The 9,859-nt window shown below is 33.6% G+C and overlaps 2 protein-coding genes across 5 annotated transcripts in view; one reads left to right on the top strand and one right to left on the bottom strand.

Moving 5' to 3' along the window:
• Positions 1–9,859, bottom strand: part of LOC137615443 (uncharacterized) — a 148,701-nt gene that overhangs the window by 100,763 nt on the left and 38,079 nt on the right. For 2 of the 3 annotated variants that reach the window (XM_068345319.1, XM_068345320.1), the window contains 3 exons: positions 4,475–4,528; positions 3,216–3,264; positions 492–2,023 (listed from right to left, as the gene is read on the bottom strand). The exons of the other annotated variant lie outside the window; for it this stretch is intronic. In XM_068345319.1, the coding sequence (XP_068201420.1) occupies positions 525–2,023; positions 3,216–3,264; positions 4,475–4,528 (1,602 nt within the window). In that variant the 3' untranslated portion in view covers positions 492–524. Of the gene's footprint in view, positions 1–491; positions 2,024–3,215; positions 3,265–4,474; positions 4,529–9,859 lie in introns of those variants that run through there. 3 annotated transcript variants of the gene reach the window in all.
• LOC137615445 (uncharacterized) overlaps positions 7,786–9,859 on the top strand; it is a 36,306-nt gene continuing 34,232 nt past the window's right edge. For both annotated transcript variants that reach the window (XM_068345323.1, XM_068345322.1), the window contains exon 1: positions 7,786–8,507. The gene's annotated coding sequence lies outside the window, so the exon portion shown is untranslated. The remainder of the gene's footprint in view (positions 8,508–9,859) is intronic.

Genomic DNA, 9,859 nt, shown 5'->3' on the forward strand with positions numbered 1-9,859 from the left:
TGCTAAGGCAGCACTGGCTTCTCAAGATACGTAAAAAAAAAAAAAAAAAAAAAAAAAAGGGATTGATTGAACTAAAATTTTCCCATGTCATAAACAGAAAAATAAATATGTTTTTGAATAAAATGTATCCTTTCAAACACCCGAAATTCATGTTTAATGCTAAGGCAGCACTAGCTTCCCAAGATACGTTACAACTACAGGGCAATAATCTCAATTTTTTTCTTTTTGATACCTGCTGCTGCCTCCGGTGCCTGAGATGACCGCGGAGGTAGCAGCAGTAGGGGATTCAGCATTATGAAGCTTCATCTGTGGTGGATAATGTGGGAGGTTGGGCTGTGGCACCCTAGCAGTACCAGCTGAACTCTTCTGAGTCCCTGGTTAGGCTGGAGGAACGTAGAGAGTAGAGGTCCCCTTTTTGTTTTGTTTCATTGTTGATGTCGGCTACCCCCCAAAATTGGGGGATGTGCCTTTGGTATGTGTATGTATGTATGTTTTGATACACAGCCCTAAAAATACCAAAATACTTAATGACATACGCAATACTGACACAGCAATCTACGACAGCACTTATCAGGACACCATCTATGCTTGGTAATTCTCCTCTCACACGAACTGCACTTTAAAAACGAGAGAAAATCCTTCCTCTTCTCACTGCTAGTTTCGAGCGCTAGTTGCTCGACTTGGAATCTTGCCCTCTCTCTCCTCATGGCTTCATCAAGGCTTTCGAGGAAAATGATATCCAAGTTTCCAAGAAATTCTTTACCTAATGTCAAAAATAAAAGATGGATAGCAAAAATATATACTATGATACTATCGTGACTTTCAACCTTGGCATAATTCTTCTCACCTATAGCATTATCAAGTAGAAGGTTTAGCAAATAGAACACAACGGCTAAAATGGCAGACAAATCAAATAAGTATCTGATTTTTATATACTCCATAATTAAAGGTTTTTGCGAAAATGGTGTCTTGTAAATATCCTCATAGAGTTTTTTTACAAGCCTTGAAATACGGGTATTCCTATAACTTTTATCCGTTTTAAATTGAATCACTGTATGGGAGGTACCTATCAATATGATCAACAGCTGATATTCGCAGAAAAATGAAATGATTTCATTAACTACGTACATTATTTTGAGGAAGAGTCTGAAAGAATTTCTGTAAATTTTGTGGATGTCTTCAAAACCTTCCGTATACGTCTTGAGTACAGCTCTTCCCTTGATCTCAAACTGAAACATGCTTTCAGAAGCGTCATTTTCTTTAGCAGCGTCACTTTCCTCCTTTTTTAGAGCAAACGCCAACAGCTTCTCCCTGTTCTCTTTGTATTTATTACAAGGATCTTTCTCAGTGGCAGTCTTTTTTATATCTCTACATACAACTCTCTTGCCTATCTTGGTAGTTATTCTTCCAACATGACTATTTATTCCCTCGTAATTATCAACGACGAAATCCTTAGCATCGTCAAAGCCCGACCGACAGGAGGTATAGATACCATCAATGAATGGCGTGCAAACATCACTTATAGAATCAACGTTCTGTTGCTCCCTCGTCGACCACTCTACCGCTGCCGCGTAAGCTGTATCTCGAAGCAAAGTGTTCTCGATTAGTCTACCTTCTGCTTCTATTATGGCCCTTTGAGATTCGTGAAGTCTGGAGCCAATTTCCGAATGGGCGTCTTGCGTTTTCCTCAGGTTTTTCACCATGGCAGTCAAATACTCTGAGTTCTTTTCCACATTCTTCTCGAATATAGCATTGACATCCGATAGGGCTGGGATGACCAGGAGGCTTATTACGTAAAAAGTGAAGACTTTTGATTCAATGACTCTGAATAATGTGCCCAGGCAAAGTAAGGGGAATAGAGGTGACATTAATGAGATCGCGATGAACGCTATGCACTGGTAACCAAATAATTCTGTTGGGTACTTTCCTAAGCTTACGTTGACGGTCAGGAGGGTGGAAATTATAACGGCACTCATAATGGTACCGAAAAATGCGTATATTAACTGAACCTTGAATGCTGATTCTGGAAAAAGAGAAAATTATAATTTCAAAAGAATTTAAAAGATTAAAATCAAGTTAAATATATTTTTGGGTCAAATCAAAAACATATAATTTGAAAAAAAAAAAAAAAAGATTAAAATGAAAATTCAATTGATTTAAGAAAATCGGGCTAATTTAATCGAACATTTACCAGAATAAATAATAATAAATTAACATTGGTTTGATTTATGAAATTTAGGGTAATTTAAAGAAAGTTTTACCAAAATAAATCATAAAAAAAATTATTGGTTGATTATGAAATTCATGACAATTTAATGGAAGATTTTCCAGAATAAATAATAATGAATTAATATTGGACTGATTTATGAAAATTTGGTCCAATTTGTCTAGCACACAGGGGCCGAAGGGAGTGGCATTTAGTGCTTAGGTAAGAAGGGGAAACCTAAAGTGGGATTGAAGGTAAATTAGAAGGCTAAAAAGAGGGTGCAATCAGGGTGAAAAGGACGCTGCAAGGGGTCTTCCCAATGTTTGGAACATTATTAAAAAAAAAAAACTAATGATGTTAAAATATATAAAAACGGGTTACTAGGGCCTGGGATAAAAAAGGAAAACCAAACAGTTTAATAACAAGAATAAAAAAAAGGGAAAAAATATTATTCAGTAATAAAAGGAATAAAAAAAGAAAAAAAAATATTCAATAAAAAAGAAAAAAACCTTATTCAATAAAAAACATTATTCAATAAAAAGGGAAAAAACATTATTCAATAAAAAGGGAAAAAACATTATTCAATAAAAAGGGAAAAAACATTATTCAATAAAAAGGGAAAAACCTTATTCAATAAAAAGGGAAAAAACATTATTCAATAAAAAAACATTATTCAATAAAAAAAACATTATTCAATAAAAAGGAATAAAAACCATTATTTAATAAGAAAGAAAAAAACATTCAATAAAAAAATATTCAATAAAAAAACATTTAATAAAAAAAGAAAAAAAACATTATTCAATAAAAAGGAAAAAAACATTATTCAATAAAAAACATAAAAATGCAAAACACAAACATTATTCAATAAAAAAATAAAAAAACATTATTCAATAAAAAGGAAATAAAAAAGGAAAAGCAAACCGATGATAAAACCCTTATCAAGTAACATAACTAGGTGCATAGAATTTAGCTTTTGACAATAAAGTCAGGCAAATCCCACAATTCTTACCTGCATAAACAATGAGTCCAAAGATGACGTACCTCACAAAGTTCTTGAACTGGGTGAAAAGAGAAAATTATGCCTGTATGATTAAAAGTTGCCGAAAAATTATAATTCATATAATTCTTTAAAAAACATATAGAGTTCTCTGTGCCATGGTCTTCCACTGTCTTGGGTTAGAGTTCTCTTGCTTGAGGGTACACTCGGGCACACTGTTCTATCTAGTTTCTCTTCTGCTTGTTTTGTTGAATTTTTTATTGTTTATATAGGAAATATTTATTTTAATATTGTTATTATTCTTAAAATATTTTATTTTTCCTTGTTTCTTTTCCTCACTGGGCTATTTTCCCTGTTGGGGCCCCTGGGCTATCCTGCTTTTCCAACTGGGGTTGTAGCTTAGCATTTAATAATAATAATAATAATAATAATAATAATAATAATAATAATAATAGAAAGTTCAGAAGGCTTCAGAACAATGTCATATTTATAACCTTTGATATAGATTTAGGCAGTTAAATTTATAGGATATTTAGAAGAGTCAAGATTTCTCTATTATTATTATTATTATTATTATTATTATTATTATTATTATTATTAAATGCTAAGCTACAACCCTAGTTGGAAAAGCAGGATGCTATAAACCCAGAGGCCCCAACAGGGAAAAGAGCCCAGTGAGGAAAGGAAACAAGGAAAAATAAAATATTTTAAGAACAGTAACAACATTAAGATAAATATTTCCTATATAAACTATAAAAACTTTAACAAAACACTAGTATCTTTCACTGTACGGTTTCTTGGTATATTTTTACAATGCGTGATATCTCTTTTATTAAATTCACCTAATATACGAACAAGATGCGTTAAGAGAGTGGGTTCACATGTTAAAAAGTTTATTATAGGTCTAACATAGTCTAAGCATAGTTCATAACTCTAACATATCCACACTCCGTTAATGGTCAATTGACCTGAATGCCTGCCGTGGTTTAAAGAATTCATACAGCTATCTACACATTATAAAATACTTTATAAAAATAATAGCTTTAATTATAATCTAATGACTTTCCAAGCATTTAATAGTCCACATAAAAGACTAAGATATTTCACTCCCAGCGACTATAATAGAATAATTATGATGTGGATTGGTAGGGAGCTAGACCGAACAGCCAGTCTGTCTGGACTCTAGCGTCGCTATGTCGAGAATCAGAATGTACCACAGGGCATAAAATTTAGGAGAAAATGTAGCTTGAAACATTAGAATAATTACTGACCTTAGCAGCAAGAAATATGAGCAAGAGTATTCCAGCAATGATGACCAGGGCCTTCTGTAAATAGTAAGAGCAAAAAGGAATTAGCAATGATTGTGATTTACAGGAAATGTACGAATAGAATATAGAAAAGACAATGAAATTTTTCTGTAAATCTAATTTATTGGCTGAAAAATCATGAGTATACTTTAAACTCAACTAGTGACAATTATATAAGATCGTACATTTAAATTTTATAAAAAAGATCGTCAATTAATATTGGACAAAAAATTTAGTTATTATTAAAAATAACATAACCTAAAGTTTATTTTATATTTGTACATCATCAAACATCTTAGGGGTAAAGCTTGTATGAGATTATTATTATTATTATTATTATTATTATTATTATTATTATTATTATTATTATTATTATTATTATTATTAGTTAAGCTAGAACCCTAGTTGGAAAAGCCAGAGGCTATAAGCTCAAGGGCTCCACCAGGGAAAAACAGCCCAGTGAGGAAAGGAAATAAGGAAATGAATAAACGATATAAGAAGAAATGGATAATCAGAATAAAATTCTAAAACACATTAACAACATTAAAACACATATTTCATATATAAACTATAGAAGGACTTATATTATGTCAGACTGTTCAACATAAAAACATTTGCTGTAAGTTTAAACTTTTGAGGTTCCACCGATTCAACTAAATTGATAAATAGAAATAGAAGATATATAGATATCTTTTATTGTAAAGTCCACATTGTTTGGTTTCACTCAATCAGTATTAGTATTCTCTGATGTATATGATATGATCTATAATGGTGAATATATTTAATAATGTGCCTCTTCACCCATGTAGAACCAGGAAGGGCCAGGCGATGGCCACTGATGACTCTGCAGGAAGACCTACAGGGTCCTACAAACCTACCCTCAACTCCTGCATAGCTCACAAGGACAGTAAGGATGTAGATACTACAAAAACCCACTGGGCTTGAACGAGACTCGAACTCCCGACCCACTGATTGCTAGACAAGGATGTTTCCAGTAGACTAACTCTTTGCGATACACTTTTTTTCCCCCTTGGGTTGTAGCCGTTATTTTTCTTGTGATTTAAACACCAATAAAATGTAGAGTATTTTAACATACGCTTTCCTTTGTCTGCATATTCCAAATTAGATTTACAACATTTGCACGCACACGTATTTATATATATATATATATATATATATATATATATATATATATATGTATACATACATACACACACAAACACACGCACACATTATATATATATATATATATATATATATATATATATATATATATATATATACATACATATACACACAAACACACGCACACATTATATATATATATATATATATATATATATATATATATATATATATATATATATATATATATATATATAGTACATAGCACTGTGTAACTCGCCACCAAGGGAAATATACAATTTCCACTCCTAGAAAAAGGCTTCAAACCCATTCCATTTATGACTGGCTGCACGGTGGAGACCGAGTTTATGGTTCCAGCCAAGATCCTTGCCCGAGCCATAAAGTCCGTCTCTTTCTTAGGCTGATTCAGCCAGACAGTAGCCACCGCACCAACCGTAAAATGAATGGGTTTTGAATAAAGAGAGCATCACTGCAATAATAATAATAATAATAATAATAATAATAATAATAATAATAATAGTAGTAGTAGTAGTAGTAGTAGTAGTAGTAGTTCTCATTTATAATTATCTGTCTATATAGGGATTATTTCCTTGTTTCCTTTCTTCCCTGTGCCATTTTTCCCTGTTGGAGCCCTTGGGCTTATAGCATCCTGCTTTTCCAACTAGGGTTACAGCTTAGCTTGCAATAATAATAATAATAATAATAATAATAATAATAAATAATAATAATAATAATAATAATAGAAGCTTCAGCTTGCAAAAATTCAATTTCCTCTTTTCTTCAAGGAAAATTAAATCACTTATGGTAGCTATTAAACAAAGTATATGAGAAAATGATTGTCACACAGGTTTTGTAGATTTCGATATTGTAATTAAAGTACTGGTTTAAATTAGATCAATTAAAACAAAAGATAAAGATATTAAAATTTCCTTCGGTGAAGCATAGGTCTCTTGTATGTAATTCCTTTTCGCCGCAATTAATGAATATATATATATATATATATATATATATATATATATATATATATATATATATATATATATATATATATATATATATATATATATATACATACATACATACATACATACACACACACAACAACAACACCAATGACAATTGCTCAAATGCAGCCGTTTCTAGTCCACTACAAGACAAAGTCATCAGAAATGTTTTAATTTATGTCTAGGGTTTGGCCACTTTTCATCACCACGCTGGCCAGTGCGGATTGGTGATGGTGGGAGACTTAAGTCTGATCGCTCTCAGCAAACCAACCTAGTATGGGTATCCCTGACTAGTACAGCTTTGCTGATCATGGCAATACACAAACCCTTTCACCACGTTAGGGTATCCCCACTTAGAAAGGGATATATATATATATATATATATATATATATATATATATATATATATATATATATATATATATATATATATTACAAAAGCACACCAAATGCGATCCCAATATAACTCGACGCGTCGAATGAAAACTGCTATTTTTATCACTTCAAACCCACGACCTCCAAATGGCCTCAGTTCCCCCTGTGTGTGTGTGTGTGTGTGTGTGTGTGTGTGTGTGTGTGTGTGTGTGTGTGTGTGTGTGTGTGTGTGTGTGTGAAGGATTCGTAGTAACTGAAATGATGCAAAATGAACTGAAGACATGACTTCCATGAGTTTCATACCCAATCTCTCTCTCTCTCTCTCTCTCTCTCTCTCTCTCTCTCTCTCTCTCTCTCTCTCTCTCACCTGCCGTGACAACACACCTTTATTACAACGCATGAGAGCCCTTGAAGCGTTTCATCCTTTTCATCTTAACAATAATTTAATCTTTAGTTTTTACTTATGAAAGATGACTTAGCATCGGCCTATTCTTATCTCAATGTTTATTTCTAGAGGGAATTAGAAAATAAAAAATTTTCTTCGGTACATTGTCAACCTCACGACCCACCTTTCTCTATATATTTCTCTCCTACTCTCTTTTCCTCTTTCGTAACGGAGGGTGGGAGGAAATTGAGTGGGAGAGAACTAGAGAGGGAGAGCAAGAGAGAGAGAGAGAGATAGAGAGAGAGCAAGCGCAGTTGTCCCCAGAGCGCGCAGTTCGAGGCGCAGCTCAATATCCCGCCAAAACACATATGAGGGGGAAGTCCGGACTAAAGGTGTGGTGGTTCTCAGAGGCGAAGACTGTTCTGGAATAGTTAGTCCTCAATCTCGGCCTCCCCTTTTTTTTAAAAAGGAATTTTTCCAACACGCAGTGATAAAAGAAAACGAAGTCCTAGCGAGGGATTGATCCAGTTCGAACGTATCGTCGTGCGGCCTTTGTACCAATATCCTTTGATGTGACGTAAATAAGCAAACCATCTCTGCAAGGTTCATCTTGCCAGAAGAGATCTCCTTCTCCCTAACCTCATCCTCCTACTCCTACTCCTCCTCCAAGGGAGTGATTTAGAAGTCGCCCCCTCCTCTCCCTTACACAAACGCTCGTATGATGTGTTGTGATCTAAAGGCTTTATCTATGCGTCATTTCTTATTTTGGCATCGCTCTAGAAGCCAATGAAACAAATGATAATATAACAGTGATAGAGAAATGAAAGAAAACTATTAAAGAAATTAGAATAAATTGAAATAGAAAATCTCACGAGTGGTAGGCGAAGGCCACAGAACCAGACGGCGACAAGGAGCCCTAGATCCATGTGGGATTCAAGGACCGACGCCGTCACAGTCATTCCTAAACCCTGATAGGCCTCGTGTGTGTCTGTGTGTCTGTCTGTGTGTTTTTTTTATACTAGTGAAGGGAAATAGACAATTTATTCTACCTCCAAGTCGTCCCTTCGCCCCAGGTCTTGACGTAAATGTAAGTTCATATTTCAGAAATTATTTTATTTTTTGTTTATTTTTTTTAGTATCTGCTGCTCAGAAAAAAAATCTTTAAAATATCAAATGATCACTCAAGAATAGTTAAGTATTTACGATAATTATTAAATCCTTATAAGTAAAAATGTAATAGAATTATTACCCAAAATGGATAAGTAAAAGACGATTTTAGTAAAAATGAAATCATAGTAAAAGTTAACTTATACATACACTTATATTTTTATACACATATTTTCCAGCATGAAATGAATGAACAAAGGCATGCAATTGCTTGTGTCTTTATCTGACTATACCCTAGACCAAGTGTAGGACTACAGTACAGTAGGCCTACATTTATGCGTGGCCAGACTAGTAATGGAGTTCTTGAAGAGGAACGAATCCTGGAATCTCCTACCGAAACTCTCTCTCTCTCTCTCTCTATCTCTCTCTCTCTCTCTCTCTCTCTCTCTCTCTCTCTCTCTCTCTCTCTCTCTCATATGAAAATTATTATTATGATAATAACAAGTCTCACAATGTGGACGAGACGACCCAGTGTATCTGCCACTCCCGAGTATGACGTCATGTGTCTTGTTTCCTCCCGGCTAGGATCTAACGCAGCTTGCAATCACGCCTTTCTCTCTCTCTCTCTCTCTCTCTCTCTCTCTCTCTCTCTCTCTCTCTCTCTCTCTCTCTCTCTCTCTCTCTCTTTTCCAGAGTTGCTCTCTTTCCGCTTCCTTAACCTTTTAGTGAATTTGGAAATTAGTTTAACATTTTTTTTTCTTTTATCAAATTGGGTGTTCAATCATATTTTGATCACATCAAGACAAATAAAATCTGAATATTAAAATTTGAATATATATATATATATATATATATATATATATATATATATATATATATATATATATATATATATATATATATATATATATATATATATATAAATTCGTCTCAATATTTTGATCATGGGTCTAATCATAACAATGTGAAAATGACTATAATGAAGATTAATAATTCTGGTAAAACACTAAAAATCCTATGCAAACATCCAAAAATGATGGACACGGCTGACCAAACTAGGGCGTAGCCACTCAGACGGCTGGGGTCGGGGGAGGGGGGGGGGTTGCATAGGGGTCCTACTTAGCTCATGCCTCGCTTCTAGAGCCACTACATTTTATTTTTATTTTTTCTATTTTTATTTTCGTGAACTAGTTAATTTTATATTACGATTACACCTTTAGGAATTAATCACATAAGTGCTCTGTGACATTTAAATTGATAAAATAAAGATTTAAACAGCAGGATATGAATAACACACGCCTACTTGCACATGTAGGCCTATTGTATTATTCA

This window comes from Palaemon carinicauda, chromosome 21, assembly GCF_036898095.1.
Source record: "Palaemon carinicauda isolate YSFRI2023 chromosome 21, ASM3689809v2, whole genome shotgun sequence".
Classification (NCBI taxonomy): domain Eukaryota; kingdom Metazoa; phylum Arthropoda; class Malacostraca; order Decapoda; family Palaemonidae; genus Palaemon; species Palaemon carinicauda.